Source organism: Fundulus heteroclitus, chromosome 17 (assembly GCF_011125445.2).
Source record: "Fundulus heteroclitus isolate FHET01 chromosome 17, MU-UCD_Fhet_4.1, whole genome shotgun sequence".
In the NCBI taxonomy this organism is placed as follows: Eukaryota; Metazoa; Chordata; class Actinopteri; order Cyprinodontiformes; family Fundulidae; genus Fundulus; species Fundulus heteroclitus.
The window spans coordinates 14,992,885-15,014,108 of record NC_046377.1 but is presented as its reverse complement, the minus strand read 5'-3'; the positions used below and the strand labels follow the sequence as shown (position 1 = coordinate 15,014,108).

Here is a 21,224-nt window from a genome sequence, read left to right as displayed (position 1 = left end):
GCTCCTCAGATCAATTCTCACAGGGGGACATTTTATTGTTATTTCTCTTCCTGTGAAGCGATATGTTTTAGATCTACCAAATGCACATCTTTTCTGTGAATTTGCCGATTCCTGGAAGATTTCATCCCTTTCTCTAACATTTTTATTCATTTGGGCAAAATTGAAACAACTGTAATTTAAGAGGAAAAAGGGTTTTTTTTTTTTTTACTCCAACTGGAAAGCTGCTTTACAAAAATGTTACATGTAAACAGGTACGTTTTATCTATTTTATATCAACTATAAAGAGTTTAAATGACTAAATAAGTATAAAGTGACAGACACTTGTCATGTTTATGTCACACACAAAGCATTGGAAGTATTTTCTTTGCTTCCTTACACAAGGTTATTATTCATAAAGGTTTTTTTTTCTTTTCCAAACTTAGCTATTGCGAAGCACACTGGGTAAACTAATCTATGGTTTACAAAGCCTGTGTTTGACTGGGATGCATTGGGAAAGGGTTTAGTTGGGAGACCATCAAATAGCCAGTCAGAAACTTAAAAGCTAATCCCTTTTTGTGATCAGTAAACTCACCATAACTGAGCTGTGCTGCTTTGGTATGGATTCAAGACCAAACTATTTCTTAAGACATTCAGAAGACCAGGGAGAGAGCAAGTCTTTCAGCAGATAACAAGAAGGCATAATGAAGGAAAGCTCTTTTTGAACCTTTGCCACAGAACTTGCTAGATTTGGAAAAGCTAGCAACTTTTCTGGATCTATAATCTCTATGGGATCCACAGGGAATGCCGTTTTGATCATGCTTGGGGTTGGCAGGTCAAAGCATTACGGAAATTAGAGTCAGAGGCTTGTTACAAAATTCTAAATGGTACATTGCCTTTTTTGTACGTTCACTGTTTTTTTTCCCCCAAACTCGACTAAATAAATGAGTATTTCCCTTTATAGTACCACAGAGGGGAAATTTGTCTCCGAGTTTGACCCGTCCCTCAGGGAGCAGTGTGAGTTTCGAACCTGCAACCTTTGCTGCCTCTCCAAAACACAAACGCCCAGCTTCCCAACCTTTAGGCCACCACTCCTACAAACTGGACTATAGAAAGATACAGAAATAAGCCGCATGCCACCAACCATGCGTCAAATTGCACATTTTGTACCCGTTTCGATAATCGATGATTCATGTTAATTTTATTTTATTATAATAAAAGCCAAATATGTTCTAAAGAAATGGGCTTAGGGAACTCCAATAAAATATAACAGAAGTAGATCCCTTAGCTCTTTTTGGTTTGATCAGTGGTTAGAATCTGTCAGATCTAGCAGAATTTGAACTCTTTATGAAACGTCATAAAACTGAATTAAAAAGTATTGTTCTGCTCATTTATATGTAGAATTTCAGAAAAAAATACTTCAGAGTAATTAACTGATTAATTATGGTTAATGATAAGGTGTAGTTTATTCATAGGTATGGGAAGGAAGCATTGTATAGCATTGTATCAGCATATTAATGCAAATAATTCATGAATGCAAAGTCTCAGTAAGCAGCTAAAGCTACTCTCTTGAGCATCGCAGGCCAATATCAAGCATCAAAGTTGCAGTACAACAGACTATAATACTTCTGAATGTGAGCTCTTGCTTTAAATTAAGATTTAATGGTGTCTTCCTTAGGAAAAAATGACTAGCTCCAGGTTAATTGATATGAGCAAAATATTTTACACACCGTTGGGGATTCTCATATCCGACTCAAATGACGGCAACAATTTCAAATTCTTTAGATCATTAACAGGGGCATAAATGTGGAAACCACTCGTGTATATTCATATAAGATGGTAAAATGTCATCTGCTGTAATCGCTAACGTACTCTGCTTCACAGTGGATCTGTGTGAATAAACGTGTTTGCTGGGAAATGTTGAGGGGTTAGGCTGGGGAATGTAATGATATTTCGAAGCACTCAACTTATGTGATTTTACAGCCTCTAACACTTTGATGTTCAGCTCAAGAAGCCCAGACGACTTAATGAAGCTCAGAGTGTGCACCTGCAGAAATGAAAGCAACCAAGGCAGGAGAGGAGGTGGAGGAGAGGGCAAACAACCCGACAGGAGAGGGAAGCAGAGGGGCTGAGGACCGGTCAGGTTTTACTCCCCTGCTGAGAACAACATTTTTTTTTTTTTTTTTTTAAAACTACCACATAAGCTGCTTGTTGGAAGAACACAAGCCAATTATATGAAAAAAATAAATATATAAAAAAGGCACCAGCACTGCTGGATCATCTAAAATAAAGGCTTTTTATGAGAAAAGATTGAATAACTCATAGCTCTCCTGTCAAAATACACTGAGAGCAGCAATATAAAAAAATGCTGTTTGTGTACAATTTTACATGAAGCACTTGGAGGGAAAAGTTGTACACACCAGGCATACTGCCCCTTCTTAATGTCTCAGAGATATAAAGAACCTGAAGGACAAATATAAATATATATATATATATATATATATATATATATATAAATATATATGTATAAATATATATGTATATATATATATATATATATATATATATATATATATATATATAATATAAATCTATATGTATATATATATATATATATATATATATATATATATATATATATATATATATATATATATATATATATATACTATATATATATATATATATATATATAGCATTAATTCTTCCTACTGGGTACAAAAAACTGCTAGTGGCATTAACCTAGGCTTCAGGCTTGGTCATGTAATGTCGATTTCTGCCGCTTCACTGTAACACATGATTCTCATCAACCATAAAAGCCTAAAAGAAAATCAGAACATCATTCCCATCTGACTGAGGCAGCAGTCTTATAGCCAGAGGCGGTGGGAAGTTTATTTGAATCTATAGCTCATGGCAAGGGGAAAGGAATAATGGTGTATTTCTACATACTTCAGTGCACCTGAAGATTTGAAGGTTTGGGAATGAAAGACAGAACCGCAAGCTAAAGGTTTATTATATCTGTTGAGAGCTGTTTAAGATAAAATGATTTTAAACGAAGGTAAATGGATTAATTATGTTGGTGAGAGAAATGGAAAAAAAGATGGTCGAAGATGTTTTCATGGCCTCCTCAGGACTACGCTCACTCATGCTTTGCAGTATAGCAGCCATGTTGAAAAACACAAAAGAACCAAAGTCACTTTAACCAGAGAGCAACTCCTAAGCTTCAGGCAGTCCTTTCTATGCTGTTTTTATCGATCCAAAGAGTTTTTCCTCAGGCTGGCAGCAAATTTCACATTCAGACTACACTTCACCCTGCGCCACCTCTACCAACCAGGGACATACGCCAGTATCCTGTTTGGGGTCTTCAACGCCATCGACCCAGATATTCTCCACCAGAAGTTCACCCAGCTCCCACTGCAGGCCTCAACATGTCAGTGGACCACCAGCTTCCTGACTAACCGGCAGCAGCAGGTGAGGCTTGGGAGCATCTTCTCCCGCACAATAACTATCAGCACGGATGCCCTCAAGTGGAGTTTCCTCTTCACACGCCACTTCTTCCTGTATACAAATGCACCTCAGCAGAACAGTCAGTGAACCTCCTGAAGTTGGAGGGTAACATTACTGTCGTTTATCTGATCCAGGACAATGATGAGACTGCATGCAGGCAGAGGTGGATCGGCTGGTCCGTCGGTGCGGTCAGAACAAACCGGAGCTTCCTTCATCATTCCGTCATCTTCTACGCTGCCGTCATTCAGGCTGACCTGTGTTCCTTCAGCACTGTGTAGTTTGGCTCATACACAAAGCAGGACAGGTCCAACTACAACAAACAATTAGGTCTGCAGAGAGGATCATTGGGGGCTGACCTTCCCTCCATCCAGAACCCGTACAGGTCCAGGGTCAAGAAAAAGAAAACCAATACCCCTGCAGAGCCACACGTCCGGGACAAAACTGTTTAGTCTTTTACCTTCAGGTCGGCCCTACAGAGCACTATTTGCCACAGAGACATTTTCCTTCCCTGAGGCTGTCAATCTGATAAACAGAATGAACACCGTATACAGCCAGACTAGTCCGCTGTACTGCTGTGAAACAAAAAAAGCATATTTATACCATCACAACTTTCCTTTTCTTTTTGTTACATACATAAAATGCCTCTTACATTCTCATAAATGTACTACAGTGCCATTCGTTTTTTGTTTTTTTTAACTTAATGCCTGTGATCGCTTTAAACTGAAGTCAAATTCCCTGTTTGTGCACTCAATCTTGGCCAATAAAGCGGCGTCTGATTGTGATGAGGGGGCAGTGGAGAGAAGAAGGCCTCTGAGTTCTGGGCAGCTCCCATGGCCTAGCAGATGATGGAGACAATCATTTCCATGAAGCGCTCAGATCTGTTCCGCTCCAAAAATAATCAATCTGCTGAAACAGGTTGTCACTGAATCTGCTTCTTTTTACATGTGAAACTGAGTACAAACAAACTTTGAATGCACAAAATCCAAGTTGCTGCTTTCCCAACCCCCCCCCCACAGTGAATCAAAAGAAGCTAATTAGTCTTTTTTTTTGCTACAGCAAACTCTAAATGCTTCTGGTATCGCCTGCAAAGATAATTATGCTGTTATTTAATGGCTCTTGGAATACTCGCAAAAATCAAACTGTATCAAAACATAAGCCTGGCCTGCCTTTAGATACTCTTGATCAAAGTTTCAGGCACTGAGAGCAGCAGGAACACACGCACAACAAATTAGCAATTATGTGGAAGAAAACCAGTTTTCTATATTTCTTAAATACCTGAGAACTAAGTGGACGCATCATGATGTAGTAATGAATCATCACTTCAAAGAACTTGAAACGTGAAGTAGCGCACTCTTTGATACAAGAGTTTAAAGCCATTTAGAGTTACTTTAAAATCTTATATTTAATGTAAAATTTGACATCAACTGATTGAATCATTTAAAAATCGGAAAGACAAACCCATCCTATTTTTGCATAAGTTATCAGGTTGCAATGAGAATAAAGTTTTAGATACACAGGAGAAAAATAAAGAAACTTTTCTTTGCTTCAAGTAGGTTTTCAAGTGCTTACTGAAGTGAAAAATCTCTTATAGGGTGCTTGGAATCAGCTTAGACTCCAATGGTTGGTGCTTGCAGCTATCGCTCTTTGTTACCACAACCATTTATTAGCAGGAGCAGGTGGGAGGTTCTCTTGTTTATTCTCTAAAGGTGATAGAAATGTTGGAATAAAGTGATAGAATGAATCTTCATTTATATAATCAGTCTGGAGGTAAAACGAGAAGAGAAAGTCGTCTTCACATTTGTGTAGACACTGATGGTTTTCAAACAGGTTGCATTGGTTGAAGCAAGCGCTGCAGTATGAAGATAACCTAATGTTTATATATTAATCTTTTACATAATTACAATCATAACTCAAGTCTGACTTGCTGTTTCCATTTTTCTCGGAGGAGCTGGAGGTTGAGTATGTGCAGCGTCTTGCAAAAGTATTCCTACCAGAAAATGTAACGTATCTTATTAGGATTGTACACGGACCAACACAAAGTAGGGGACAGTTGTGAAATGGAAGGAAGATGGAGAGGGTTTATTTATTTTTTGTTCAAACCTTCGACATGGGAAACTCAGGAAAGGTGCCCAAAATTGTACTTTTTGACCTTGATGCAAAACATGTTTTGAAACGGCCTAGTCAAATTCCAGACCTACGCCAGAGCTGTCAACGCACAGGTTCTATCGGACCATTTTGAGGCAAGCATAAAGCATTGATAGGTTGGGAGTGGGGTGAGGGGTCTCATATTATTTTTTTCTTTTTCTTTACAATTATGCACTACTTTATGTCAACTTATATCAGATCATATTATACAAAATTCTAATAAAAGTTAGTGGTTGTAGTGTGACAGAATGTGGAACGGTTCCCAGGGGATGAATATAAGCACTGCAAAAAGGGAACTAAAAGTAAGTCAAATTAGTGTATTTTTCCTTGATTTGAGCAGGTAAGTTTAAATGATCTGCCAATGGAATAAGATTTTTGCACTTAAATAGGAACAACTCATCTCCATCTTATTTCAAGTGCAGGTTATCTAATTATCTTATTTTAGGGGTCAAAGTACTCATTCCATTGGCAGATCATCTTATTTACCTCCTCAAATCAAGGACAAATCCACTTTTACTTACCTTTAGTTCCCATTCTGCAGCGTATGTGCTATAAAGCGAGGAACTCTCTGTACCTGTCTCTACGTCCTGGGCATAGAAGTGCAGGGTGTCGGTGATTTCGGTCACATAAACGGGTCTGTAGTTGGCCACCCGTTCCTTCTCCTCAGAGAGATGCACAACCTCCTCCACGGGCTTTTCCTCGTAGTTGGCCCAGATCTACAACAGAGCAGAAAAGGACACGTCAGTCATTTGCGGCTAGCTTCAGCAATAGTTTTGTGGAACTTGAAAACGCCTCATGAAAGCAGACCCTAATAAATATCTGCCTTCAGTTCTTCGTGGCAGCGTTTCAGGCAGACGGTGCATCTGGAGCTATGATGATGTTAACAACTTTAACATCATCAACTCTGAGGGCTGGCGATAATGTCACAAGCTGGGTAAAAGATATAGCCACAGAGTTTCTTTCACAAGCACAGCAGTTCAAGTTTGTGTGTGTAAGCAGGTTGGATCCTTTCGATGCTGCATCAAGGTTAGTTCTCCCTCACCTCCCCTGGAAAAACAGAGGGCAGGCGGCTCATTAGGGAGGAGAGCTTTGCCTTGGGCCACATATCAAACTGCGTGGACGTCAGTGGGTGTGTGCGTGAGCGTGCTAGCAGAGTGCAAGGGATGCAGCGCACTGAGTGGGTGGTTATTAACACAGAATGCTACATGTTTGTGTACAACTTCAATAGAGGAATAGTGTTAAGCACGTTTTCGAGCACAAGATGTTAAGGATGAAAGGGAACTAATAAACTCCCTGTGGAGGAATCTTTGTGGAAGTGGAGTTGCACCAAAGCAGGAAGCTCAGAGGTATCAAAGTGCAGCTAAGCTTTGCGCTTAAAACTTTTTGTGGGGCTGCAGCAGAGCTTGTTGCTGCTTTTTTTTTTTCTGCTGGCAATTTAGGAAGTGTTTACTTTAAAAGGTCAGATGAAAAGAAAAAGGTGATGAGGAATTCTTACAGCTCAGGAATAGTGTTGGTCATTTAACGCTAATTTGATTAGCTGTTAGTGTTCTTTTTCTCCTAATTAGTCTAAGCTTTGCTGCCAAGAAATACTAGAATAAACTTTTCTTTATTTGCTGCTTCTGTAGAGGTAAGTAAATTAGATTTTTAGGAAAAAAAGCAGGTTTTTACTAAAAGGGCAGCTCTCATTCAACCTAGCCAACTGAGGGGAAAAAAAAAAATCTCATTACAGAACTGATGTCATCCCCAAAATGCTGCAAAAGAGGTAAAAACGCAAAAAATAAGACAAGCAGGGAAGGATGACAGAAAACAAACAAGCTGAAATTTCAGGGATTGAGGGCAAGCAAGGTTAATGAGGAGCAGAAACGCAGCCACGCTTCACAAAGCCCTAGATCAACCAGGGTGTTTTTTTGTTCAGCACCAGGCAGGTGTGCGCAATATTAGCATAGCAAACAAATGCGGCCGTATGCACACATTACAAGCACGCTTACGGACCCTGGAACCCACGGCGTCCGGTAATAAACACGCTTCCCACATTCTGAGGGAGAGCTGACATGACTCGGCTTTTAATCAAACCTGCAGCACCAATTAGGGATGACAAAGATTAGGTGTCACCATTCATTAGCCCGTTGGCCGTTACTGCAACACTTTACAGCAGTGGCAAGTGTTCAAGATCCAGGCAGGACATGATGCTCGATCGCAAGGGCGGACCGGTCTCAAGGGAGCAAGGAGAGATCATTTAAAACAAAAAACAAAAAAAGTCGTAGCAGAGACGAGGCAGCAAAATTAATTTCTCCTGCTTTTGTTTTCAGTGCAATGTGAAAGTTCTTTAAAATAATCAAAGACAAACAGCTCCTTTTAAAGTATCACCCACTGGACTACAGCCCATAAGCCGAAACATTATGTTTTTCCAGCTTCCAGGTGCTCCACGCAGCTTCACTAGTTTGCATTGTTGTGTGCGCAGCAGAGCATTTGCGGAGAAAGAAAGAAAAACACCCCACAGATGCTGCTGTCTTTGTTCAGCGTTTATAAAAGAGCAATAAGAGCGGCATATTCAATTCATTAAATGTGTCTAAAACTGCCAAAAGGCTGGCGATTAGAATGATTACAATAGGAGGAAAACTTGTTTTGCATCGTGCCTGAATGCCTCATTGGAGACACAATAGTCCATCGCGTTTTTAAAAAAAAACAAAGTGGCGCACACGCGCGCACGCCGCCCAGGGCTGATGACCTTCAGTGAGCAGCCAACCATCCTGTTTGTTCCACTTGAATGCAGGTATGTGACTCTGCAACTACAGCCACAGACAAGAGCCACCAAGCTGCCAGACATGATGAGAAAGAGGAGGAAAGAAATGCAGCTAAATGGGTCTAACCAACAGGCAATTAAGCTGGAGTTGAAAGGATTACAAGTCTTAATGATGGAGACCAAGCTGACCTTCATGGCTACTGTAGAATGAAGAACACTCTCGCACCCGAGAGAGTGACAAGTTTTTTCCTCGGGGGGTGGGGAGAAAGGTTGCTCTTATGCTCTACAATGATTATCAGAATCACAATAAAGGCAATATAAAGCTTTCAAGTGTGCTTGATCGAGTTTGGATGTTGCCGACTTGAAATTAGGATTGTTTCTGGACTTTGGTGTCTTCCCTCAGGAGAATTGTTCTCTTTATCCTATTTATACACCTTGTGTGGTATAAACACCACAACATTTGAGTCAATTATTTTTCTTCCCTTTTTATACCAGTTGATGTTTTTTAAATTGTTGGAATGATAAGTGGCATTTACGGGTGGGAGATTAAATCTAGTTTTTGGATGTGGACCATTTTGACTCGATTAACAAATGTCAGAACTCTATTATCTTAATGTTCATGTATGACCCAATGACAAAAACATACAGTCACTACATCAGGCAACCTCTGCATTCAAGCCCAAATAATTTAGACTAGAGCCACACCATATCAACTGTGTGCTAAACTACAAGGAGATATTTTAAAACCAGACAAACAACCGGAGGCAGAGGTAAACCAGCTCATCTTACTTGCTGTCATAAACTGGAAGACTAGAGAGCCAGCCATCAACTCAGACAAAAGTGGAGCTAATTACAAACTCCATTTAAACTTTTACTGGGAATCAAGGTTTTGAAATATGGAGTGGGTATAACATTACACCTAAAATACATTACACTAAAATGTCAGGATGGACGATATATCTGCAATAATGCGCTGGTGGCACAGAGGCAATGCGCACCATCATGTATGGAGGCCTTGGTCCTTGACGCCGTACCGGGTTTGATTCCCAGTCAGTTGACCTTTGCTGCATGTTATCCCCCCTATCTCAATCCTCTTTCCTGTGAGACCACTTTCAAATAAAGACTACTAGTGCCAAAAAAACAAAACAAAAAAATAAAACATTGGTATCGGCCAAGGTTAGTCAGTTTTTAACACATCTGTATTGGTCCCACAGTTAAAATCGGGCCGATATTAACATGTTATTTGTTTGGGCACGTGACAGTAATAGTGATGCAGGGCAGGATTGTGGGGTGTTTAACGGAAGCAATGTCAGCAGTGTGGTCATTTTTTCCAGGGCCGAAAGGGGAAATAAATATAATACTGGAAAATATTGGTTGTTGACCATAGCAGGACTATTAGTGTCAGATATCAATATTGGCTCAAATGTTTATTTCAGTGCAGTCTGACCACACACACTAAAACACTATAACAAAAAGATGGGATCAGAAGTAGGGAAAATGACATTAAATGGTGACGCATGAATGACTATTGGCACAAAGAATGTATGACACAACAAGGTCAATCAATTTACAATCACAGCCATCTGCGAGCAAATTGTTACCACCCCCCAATTCTCTTGGTTCCATTAGCCATTTTAAATGTAAAAGGAAAACGTTTAGAATTAATTTATGACATGTTTCTAAAGACAGATTAAATGAAGAAAGAAGGAAGGAAACAAGCAAGATATTGAAGAATGAAAGAACAAAGAGGAATAAGAAACAAAAAAAATGGATCGTGAAATGCAAGACAAAACAAAGGACAAATCAAGGTGAGAAGAAAAGACCACATCGCCTGCAGGAAATCTACAGTTTCTCAGGGAATGAGAACTGGTCTATTTGGGGTATTGCCCCATATGGTCTGTCTCTGACTTCAGCATTCTCACAGAACAGGACATAGGATTTGAAATATACACAAGTGAACTGAATTATGAGTCAGTCATACACCTGTGACTGGTACACACTGGACAACACTTAAAGCACGTCTTTTAGAAGAGCTATCCACACATTTAGCTAGTGTTACTCATTCCACTGATTCACAAACCTTATAGTGAAGGTGACTAATCAGGCTTTCCAACAATAACAAAACAGAAATTGGTACCATTAAATGGGGGAGAGATAATTAACCAAAATAAGGTTAGCAACTTGACAGCCAATACTGGAAATGAGAAGTTTAGTCTTTAAAGATCGGCTGGTAAAACATACCAGCAGCTGAGCAGTTTTGTAGGGCTTTAGTTTGTCAGCCTGGTGCATGAGATGTTTTACTGGCTGAAGTGCTGCTCTTTAACGGCAAGCAGAGCTCTTCTTCAGGTAGTTAAGAGGCCTGCCAATTGACTTCGTCTCAATTTAGCTAAGTATTTCTACTTTAAGTGCACAAAGCGTCTCATAAGACTAGGAGAAGGTGTTACAGCAAACATTCACACATTGGAACACAAGTAGATGAATATCTAGACAGATTGAACAGATGTGACTGAAAAGAGGGAGAAAATTGATTAAACGTAGTGATGTGAGAGACGTATGTAGCATGTATGACAGGAAAAAAAAAAAGGTTATTTCATAATAACTCAGGAAAAAATACTACTGTACTAGGAAACAAACTGAAACCCAACGGCAAACTACATGGATACAAACGGGGCAGTTCAGGGGATCGAAATGAAGTGAGAAGGGAAGAAATGTCGATATGTGGAAACAAAATGTTGAAGAAACAACCGATTCAAAGCCATTGGCAACTCACTCCTGCCAATATCTGTACGTGCAAGTACACATTCCTGGGTTATTGGTACATTTTTAATACAGTGCATTGGCTTTTTCACACAATAATATATAGATGTCAGATTTGTTTCAGATTGCATAGTTCTTTTTTTGTTTTTGTAACAAAGACAAAAATGTGTGAGACATTGGGAAAATTTGTATTTGGGCCCCCGATTGGTTTACATTTGTCATTTACAAATAACTTACTTTTCTACAATTACACCCCAAAGTCTGAAGGGGCAACTTTTGTCCTATATTTATCTATTAAAATACATTGTTAGAATATTATCCCAAAAACTTCGACAGAAAACAGAATATAAAGACGTAAACTGGAAATGTCATTAATACAGAGACTGTGAGCAAGTAGAGACATAGATTTAAAAAAATTTGTACTTTCTTTTTCCCCTAGTAATCAGTATAAGACAATCTGCTTGAGCATTTTGGGGAATTCAGGTATTTCATTTCAAGGGAAGATACTTTTTATATGAATATGAATAGTTTCCATTTCTTTCAGACTTAAAACAGTGCAATCACATTGCATACTTTGAGGCTTGTGCAGAGGAAGACAGGTCCCTCTACCACAGATCTGCTGTATGAATGTGTAAATCTGTCTCAAACATTTTCAAACCAAAAAATAAGCTTTTATAGGAAAATGTCTGGTACATTTTTTTTTTAATTAAGTTAAACACTGAACGTTATTCTTTGACATGAACAAACTTAGATAAAAGAGATGTAGTCTTCCTTCACAGAGTGCTAACAAAAGTAATGCAGTGACAGCTGCAATCCCCAGCTGACTCATCTGATTCCACCACACCTCAGCGGAGGAAGTAATTCAACAATCACACTAAATGGCACACTTGTGTATTACTGGGGGGGGGGGGGGGGGGGGTGAAGCATCTGTGAATCAACAAAAAGATTGAGCAAAACACCCCAAGTCCATCTTCCAGCATGTCTTCCTTATTGCTCTATTATTAATTTATCACACAATCAGATATGGAGGACAATTGAAATCAATAGGGTGATGTTAGTCATAAAAAGTGCACTTTGCAAATCAATTTAGCCCCATTATGTCCCTGATGAATCTGTTTGAGGGAGAATGATTCGTTTAATTTAGTTTTTTCTTCTCTTTGGTCTCCTAGCTACCTCACTATCATCACTCACTTCAAAAGGCTCAAAGCTACATGTAGCAACAGAAGAGATCATATTTACTTCTAATTAATTTCATCTTGATGGATGTAAACGAACAAGCCTTACTCACAGGACAGCACTGCAGGAGAGGACATCAAAAGGAAATTTAAGCCCAACTTCGTGTGGAATAAAGTTCTCACCATTTCTTAGCTCTGTATTTACTTGATATTTCAACGTTTGGCATGACCTTTGGGTATTGCATTTGTCTTAATGTATTACTTTTCTAATTATGGGTGACTGTAACCTCTTTCATGCATCCAGACATGCTTATGATCATATCATTGTATGCCTGCGGGGGTATGGAAAGAATCAGCCCCAAGGCTGGGGTGCAACTAGTCTGGACATCCTGTTTCAGAAGATAACGTTGTACAGACACCTCACCTGCCACGCTCTAAATGTAACACCTGGGAGGAAGTGCAACAAGTCTCACCAAGACTGTGGTGTGCATTCGGTGATCAAACACCCTGCACAGTTAAGAAAATATAGAAAAGCATGTTATTGATCCTTATCTTTCCTATGATATTTTAGATAAGCGACCCATTTCCCTCCACAGCTCTTTTATGATGTAAAAAAAAGTTATCTCCGTAATAAGGCAATGAGAAAGATTTGATTGGCACGCTAAGCGATGAAGAGCTCATTTAAAAAACAGCGATGGCGTCATGTTGATTAGCGATCTGGGCGTGCGAAGCAGAAAGGTGCGCGCCCCCGGATTTCCTGTTCCTCAACGTCGTCGTCGATATTGACTCAACAATTAGTCGGGGGATGATGGACAAGACAGACAGCGGTTTCACTGAGACGCTTAACCTCATCACAACTACCATAATTACAATGCAGACTACACAACGGTCTACAATACAAACAAGATTAGGCACATCATGTGGCCTAAACAACTGACCGGTCACATATATAAATATTCATAGAAATGAATTTTTTTTTTTAAATGGAAGCTGCCTCAACATAAAAAAATAAAATGCAACTTATTTTTGCAATAAACAAGAGGAATACTCACAGATGATTTCTAAATAAAGTAATAGTTTAAATGTAATGTGTGGGTCTATTTGCAAGGGCATTTCCCTTGAAATAAAAGAAAAAAACAAACTAAACCCTTTCTACGAGGTCATTTCAAATACAAGAAAAATGAATACACGTTCATTTTTACCCCAATACCGACTAAGCAAACTAATATGACTCACTGCCAGTGACTAATGTGATGAGAGGCCGGGTTCAGCTGAAGCTTTGAAGCTCTCAAAAGGTGCAGCACAGCTTTACTGACTGAAAGGCAAGTTACCGCGGCCCGGCACTTTGATTTACAGGCTGTTTTACAATGATTGGGTTGTATTTTGTGGCAACACGCTCGGTCACTGCAGCATCCGCGACCTCCGCTTCAAACAGAACACCTTTCCTGTTAGAACATGTCTTATCAATCTTGGTTGGACATGGAGTTGAGTGACAGGTGCTGGGAAGGCCAAGTTGTTCCGTTACATTAAAGGGAAAAGACATTAACCCGTTACCTCTTAGACCATAAAAAGCCCGTCACTGGGGTTCAACTCTGGTAGCTCAGATAAAGGCTTTGGAAGAAAATAAAAATTTTATTTTTCGCTCTGCTGTTCTAGGTTTCAGTCATAATCTATGCAATTACAGGATCATTAACCCTACATACGAGGATAAGTGCACAAACACCCACAAGGCACAGCTGTGACCTTGGAAAGTGCTTAAAGACACGACTTGGTGGCAACATTGTTCTTGTCGAACTGCGATAACAATACGACTGGTTATTGGTCTGCAAGGCCACATAACAGGACTTGGTAACAAAACATGTCAAGCTGCAGACAGGCTTATTTCAAAACAGTAAAAACTGAAATCACACTGCAGCAGTAAAATACATTTAGAGAAGCACAGGGCTTTTCTCCCCCTCCCATGTCAACCACAATAAAGAAAAGCAAGAATACATTTCTAGATACTTGTATTAAAGCATATTTCTTCTATTTTTGAATACACATATGGTTAACAGAAAGATCTATGTTTTAACTTTGATTTCACACAGTGCTAAAAGAGAACTAAGGTCAGAAAATAATCAGTAAAATCTAACAAAATAAAGAGCCTTCACAAGTCTTTACATCCGTTTTCTAATTTTGTCATATTAGGATTTGATTTTGATAAACCAATTACTGCATAATTGTGAAGTGATAAAAAAACATGTAGCTTTCAGACATTTTTTCTTTTAGATTAAACAAACAAATATCTTAAAAATGTTACACACATTTGTATTCAGCCTCCCTAAGCCTGATGCTTGGGAGACCCTGATGTTCTGTAGAAGAAGCTTTTGTTACAATTGCAGCTTTGTCTCCATCAGCTTTGCACTTTCATTTCTTCCCATTCCTTATTGCAAAATAGCTCAAACTCTGTCAGGTTAGATGAAGAGTGTTTGAGAACATCAATTTAAGTCTGTAGACCAACAGGCAGCATTAGTTTCATTTGCCCTAAGCATCATTTTCCATATCTTTATGCTTTTTCCAATTATTTTTAGCGAACTGCAAACACGACTTCTTGAAGCTTTCCTTTAACCAGCTTTCTGCAGATTCTCTAAACTCAACAGTGGATTTCTGCAGCTCCTCCAGAGAGATAATGGGCTTCTTCACTGCTTGAATAAGTATTGTTCTCCTGTCTGCCAGATTAAAATACACTCCGGTGGACTCTATTTGGTAATTATGTGTTTCTGGCAATTTAATGTTCTGGATTTAATTAAGAACCATCAGAGTAAATGAAGCTGAATAGAAATCCACACCGCAATTCAACTATTTTTTGTAACTAACAACCTTAACGCTATAGGTCCCTTTACTAATACTTTAGTCACAAATTAAAATACATTTAAAAATGCCGTTTAATTTATGGTTGTAACATGGAAGAATATTTAAGGGGCATGAATACTTCTGTTAGTGACGGTATTTTCTCAATAATCATCATGGCCTGTTTGACTGCCACCAGTTTGGCTAAATGTTCACAGACACGCAATCATTCCACTGAGCCGACTGATAAGCCTGCAGTTCTCACATAAAATAAGGCTTTCTGATTTAAAAAAAAAAAAGCTAATCAGACCAGTAAGTGCTGCCAATTTCAGGCTGTGCTCCCTTTTAAAGATGCTGCACTCCTTTTATCTGCGGCTGTGGTCCTAAAATCCAGACTTAAACAGCAGGTCGGCTGTCATGCCAAAGCATTGGTTTAAACTTTGTAGTGTCTGATAAGGGCTGGGCAATAGCAGGAAAGTTAAAACTCACTAAAACAAGCTGACAACTCAGATCAGGCCAATTTAGAGGAGATGATTTAGGCTCCTGGTAAAAAAAAAAAAGTCTTAATTTCTTGAATTTCTACCTGTTTTTGTTTCCCTGATAGCACACATTGAAGACATTTGAATTAAAAACTTTAATTTAGCCAACAGGCTGAATTAAACAGACAGAAAGCCGACAGAAAGCTGGAGACGGGTGGAAGGGTTCAGTCTCTCAGATGTGGTTACTTTAGCAGATAAATTATGTATTAAAACTGCACAGGTGGTGGGGGACAGTTTTTTTTTTTCTTTTTTTGGAGAAGGGAGGAAGCAAAGCAGCTGGGGAATTTGCAACAGAGACCACGGAGCAAGCAAAGGAGCGAAGGAGAAGGAGAGAGAAAGAGATCCTCCCCAGCTTCATATCACAGCCAACAGATGTTCTCCCATCAAAGAGGCAGCAGGCAGGCAGCGAGGCTACTCAACCCCGGCTTACACGCCTAATGTGACCCCTACTTACGCTGCCAAACTCACATACAGGCAAACAGACACGTACGCGGCTGTGAGGAGCTGGAATGCAACCCGAGGCTATCATAATGGTCGCTTGCGACGTTTTATTTTTTTATTTTCAACTGACACAAATTGATCCTCCTGAACACGTATGCATCAGCTGGAGGAGGAACGAGTTCTGTCGACACGCAGACAAAATGCAATTAGCATTAAACTCTTACTTGCACCTGTCAGAGATGGGTGCTATGAACATGAGAACCGAGGGGGAGCATAAGGTTGCCATAGAAACAGAGCAAATGGGTGTATAATCAAAGCGAGGCACAAAAATAACCTGTACCTGTGCTAACGTTCTTATAGGTGCCACCCTCCTCCGCTGGTATGGCGGACCAGACGGAGGAGAGAGTCGAGCGCTGTGCGCAGACGAGACGCACAGAAACCACACACATCGTCCCTGGAGGCAGTCGCTCCGGCATATGGAGGCTTACATCAAGTGGCCTGTTTTTCTAACCGGAGCGGTGACTGTGTCTGTCCGCAGTCATTAAAACATGATCAAGCAGAGAGAGATCACAGCAATACTAAGAATAATTGGAAAAAAAGAAAAAACAACAGCGGGGAGCAAGGACGCAATTAAAGTTCGCCACTCCTAGCACGACAGATCACGATTGAGATTTTGGTTCTTGCAAAGCTTTAGACGAACGCTGAGAACTGGGAGGGGGTGTGAGGGTGACTGAAAAGACGTCAGGAAAAGGAAACATCTTCTGATGTACCGTCAGCATAACCTTGACTAAGTGAGCTGCCACTGAAACAAGGTGAGAAGGTATGGAGACAGAGTTTGTTGGCTGATCAACCTGATTGATCAGCCCTTCTGCTGGGCACAAAGGGATGAATAACAAAAAATAAATAAATAAAAAGAAACACCAACTATTACCACAGGTGCAGAAATTGTCGGGTGACCGGCTAACTTGCAGCTCGATCGGTCTCAACTGGAAACTCAAAAAGGCTGATCCATTTCCAACGTACATATAATATATAAGGACAACCAGATTCACTGATAACAGACTTTGGTGTTGAAGCCGTGACTTGGTGAATATGTTTCATAGTTAACCATTTTCTCTATAAATGGGCCGATTGAAAATGAAGTCAGAGAAAGAAGATACTGGAGAGCCAACACATGTCTAAGGCCCATTCAGGCTATGTGAGCGTGAGACTTATTAAAATACAAAATAAAAATAAATAAATAAAAATACTAGGAACGTTGACATTTTACAGCAAAGCTGTTTGTTTTCTCTTTTGAGCTTTTAATCTGTTTTGAAACACGCTTTGATTTGCCGATGTTGGGTACATGAAAATCACTCTGAAGGTCATAAATGGCCCACGGGCTGCACTTTGGACACCCCTGCTCAAGGGCACACAGAGCGGTTTGAGTAATGCTAGTCGTTCTAATGATGCTAACTGCTAACATCAGATGCTAATACAGGTTTATATAAAACCACATCTATAACCAGATTGAGGATTTTTTCCCCCTAATCAGTAGCATAACATTTAATCTGCAGATAATATATATTACTAACAAATTGACTAAATCCAGAAGGCTTATTGTTTTGAAAATGTCATCTTTACCTATTTCTTCAACACGAGTCCTTCTTTTAACCTTGAAGACATAAGGGTGACGTTGGGCTCCCCGGAAATGTGCCCACCTGCCTCCGCAGCACGCAGAGTTAAAGTGGGCTGCAATTTTAAGCCCACCGTGTCCCCTATTCTTCTCTTTGTTGCTTTTGTGTACCCATCTTCTATAAAAGGCCTTTCAGCTCAACAGGATTATCGTCATTGAGAGGACACTCTCCAGCTGATCACTGAAAATTACTGAAGAGTTTAAGGAACAAAGAAGGGAATGGGGACAGAAGTTTATTTTGTCTAAGTATGCAATTAAAAAGCAATTAATCAGCTTAGTAATTAACGGGCTGCATGTGTTGCCAACAGTTGCCATGGCTACAGATTTTTACAGGGTGGCGTCGTTGCTTCTTGAGCTTTTCTCTGCAGATGAGCTCTGATCGTTGCCGGTGGGAGCGAGGCAGCAGAGGCAACGCTGACTCGCAGAGACTGACAGAAGGGTTAATATGGCAGCGCTGAGGAGCAGAGAGAAAAACAGGAGAAAGCGCAAGAAGTACAAAAGTGAAGAGAGGCGAAGGACACAGCACTAAAGAGAAAATCTGACGTAGTTGAAGTCTCTGAATCACTTCCCACATGTCGTGTTTGGTATTATGATTCAAATGTCTGACGTTTCTTTGGTACAAGGTTTTTTTTTTTCTCAGGAAAATGACGATTTAATCACAATCTTCTCTTGAAAATATTTTTAGGGGTTACATTCCTTTAGACAACAGCAGATTTGACTACACATTTTGACTACAGTTTATTCCTGCTGGAAAACGCAAAGCAGCATGGAAAGAGTCACATCTGCATTACCATGCATTATTTGACAAGTCTTTTCACAATTTGTCAAATAAAAACAAACTTTAATGTATTTTATTAGGATCTTTTGTGATAGACGTGTCACCACTTGGGTGCTATCTGATGACCTTGTGCCCCAGTCTGTCTAGGTGTGCATGCCGCTCCCAGGACTGATGTTCCACTCATTCATCCCATTTATACATTCTATTCATACGCCACATTTCTAACAATGGTTTATGGCTAAATGGAAACAGGACTGTTTATTTCTTGAACTACTCCAGAGTTAGCATGAACTAAATCCTGGCAGAAAACCTTTTAAATGCTACAAAAGGTTTTAGATGGAGAAGGTTGGAAGGAAATCAGCAACCCCAAACCTGAAGGTCTGCAACCTTTACAATCCAAAGAGCCATTTAGCCCTAAGACCAGCTATATAAAACTCATTTAGAGCTGCAAATCATATGACCTTTTGAAAATATGTATTAAAAAAAAATTATTTTTAATACATATTTACAACAGGAAATATGTAGTCATTTTCAAATGGACAGGGTTGTAATTCTGTTTTAAGTTATAAAACAATAAAAACTAAATCTGCATTGTATTGTGGAAAATAAATGCAATAATTCCATGAAAAACCTGCTTTTTTAAAATAATATGTACATTTGAAATCATTAAAGATTTTTTATTATAATAATTTTTAGTTGAAGCTATTAAGAGCCATTGTGCAGGGTCCAAAGAGCCACTTGCAGCTCTGCAGCCAGAGGATGCAGACCTGGTTTAGGTCAAATCATTTTCCAAACAAAAATCCCATTAAAAATCTGTGGCAACACAATTTTTTTTTTTTTTTAAGAAAAGTGGGTAAAACTTTATGTTGAGTCAGATGAAATCTCTATAATTTACACTGAGGTTGTAAAGAAACAAAATGTCAAGTTCAAGAAGTATTACCTTTGCAAGTCACTATGGTAATATTGACAAATCGTTTTCAGATTTAATCAGAGACTATTTTATACGCTCAAATGTTCTGCTAAATATATTGTAACCAAAACATAAACCCATTTTTAGAACTAAAGAGAAAGTGTTGGCTTTGTTTTCTAGCTCGCTATTCTCTTTTAACCAAACATCCAACCTCTTCAGTACCTCTACACTGAAATGATGCAAAACTCTTTAGAAAACTTCTAAAACCTCAGAAGAAAAAGGAAATAATAAGGAAGGGCAAGCAGTAGACATGATTTATACTGCACAGGAGCAGGAGAAAAGGTATGAAAAGAGCCTAGCACAACAGCGGAAATCTGAAGTGCAAGGATGACGAGATTCCGATTACATAACTGTCTCTCCCTAAGGCAACAGAGAGGGAAAGAAAAAGACAGCGGTTCTAAAATGCACAAAAACACACACCCAAAACTAACAGAGTAGTCCCATTCTCTAGATGCAGAGTGTTTTCTCCAGGCAAGAAAGCAACGAGCTGAAGACAGTCTGACCTAAATTAGAAGGGAACTCTTAAGAACTCACCAAGATCTCTCAAACATTGATAAGTTTTTTCCAGGTAACTTGAAAGTGCAGTTAAGAACCCTCCAACAACCACACTACAGCCACCTTTAGACTAACAAATCAGCCAAGATGCACTGAAGGCTGGTCTAATCCATACTGGATTTAGGTTTTTGTTTTGATTTAGTTTATATAAACTAGCTAAGATTTAAAAGAGGCCACCTTCAGTTAATTTAGAGACTGTATAAAGACTTAATGACAGATTTGTGAAAATATTTTAGATTTTTATCAAACAAATGGTAAATCGCTTGTACTTGTATAGCGCCTTAACTAGTCGATGACCCCAAAGTGCTTTACCCTACGGTCATTCACCCATTCACACCCTGATGTTTTGTTAACAAAAGTTCATCATCTCTCTCGTACTGATCTATTCTTAAGTCAGACTTTAATACGTGAGGCTAAACTAAACCTTAATTTTATTCTGCGGTGCAGTGAGACATTGCCACTAAAGTAAGAAATCAAAAGTTTTTTGTTGTTTTTTTCAGTTTTAAAACTCTGATATTATTTTGGGAAACTTTAAACTTATCAAACAGTACAGAAATAAAAAGGACAGCTGGATGAAAGGATGGATAGGACAGAGATTGAAAGATTGGTGGATGGATAGTTGGAGGACTACAGGAAGGAAGGTTGGGGGCCAAATAAGATGGCCATAAGGAAGGAAGTTAGAAAATCAATAGATGGATGGTGAGAATGCAGAAAGGATAGAAGACAGTAAGGAAGGGTAGAAGATCAGACGAATGTATAGAAGAAAGGTAAGAAGACTTGAAGGAAAGGTGGAAAACCGTACGGACAGAGGCAAGGATGAAACGATCGAAGAACAGATGAAGAAAAGGAAGGCTAGTAAGTAAACTTTATTTTGTAAGAGAACGCCCTGAATGGGTGGATACATGCTTGGTATTTAATGTCTGTCTGTGAGAACGAATGGGGTTCTCAGGTAGCAGTTGCGTTGTGTTATGAGAACCCAGTACTGAATCTGTAAACATTCCTCTGTATTTTAGATTGAATATGGTAAAATATAGTTACGGTTTGAAAAGTCTTTTTATTACTAAAGAAGTCTACAATACAAACACCACATTATCAGATAAAAGAACCAGGGGAGGCCAAGAACAGGTCTATAGT

General features: G+C 39.2%; 1 protein-coding gene across 1 annotated transcript in view; it reads right to left on the bottom strand.

Annotated features, from left to right (window-relative positions):
• snd1 (staphylococcal nuclease and tudor domain containing 1) overlaps positions 1–21,224 on the bottom strand; it is a 229,366-nt gene that overhangs the window by 42,163 nt on the left and 165,979 nt on the right. The window contains exon 18 of the mRNA XM_012869710.3: positions 6,203–6,344. Within this exon, the coding sequence (XP_012725164.2) occupies positions 6,203–6,344 (142 nt within the window). The remainder of the gene's footprint in view (positions 1–6,202; positions 6,345–21,224) is intronic.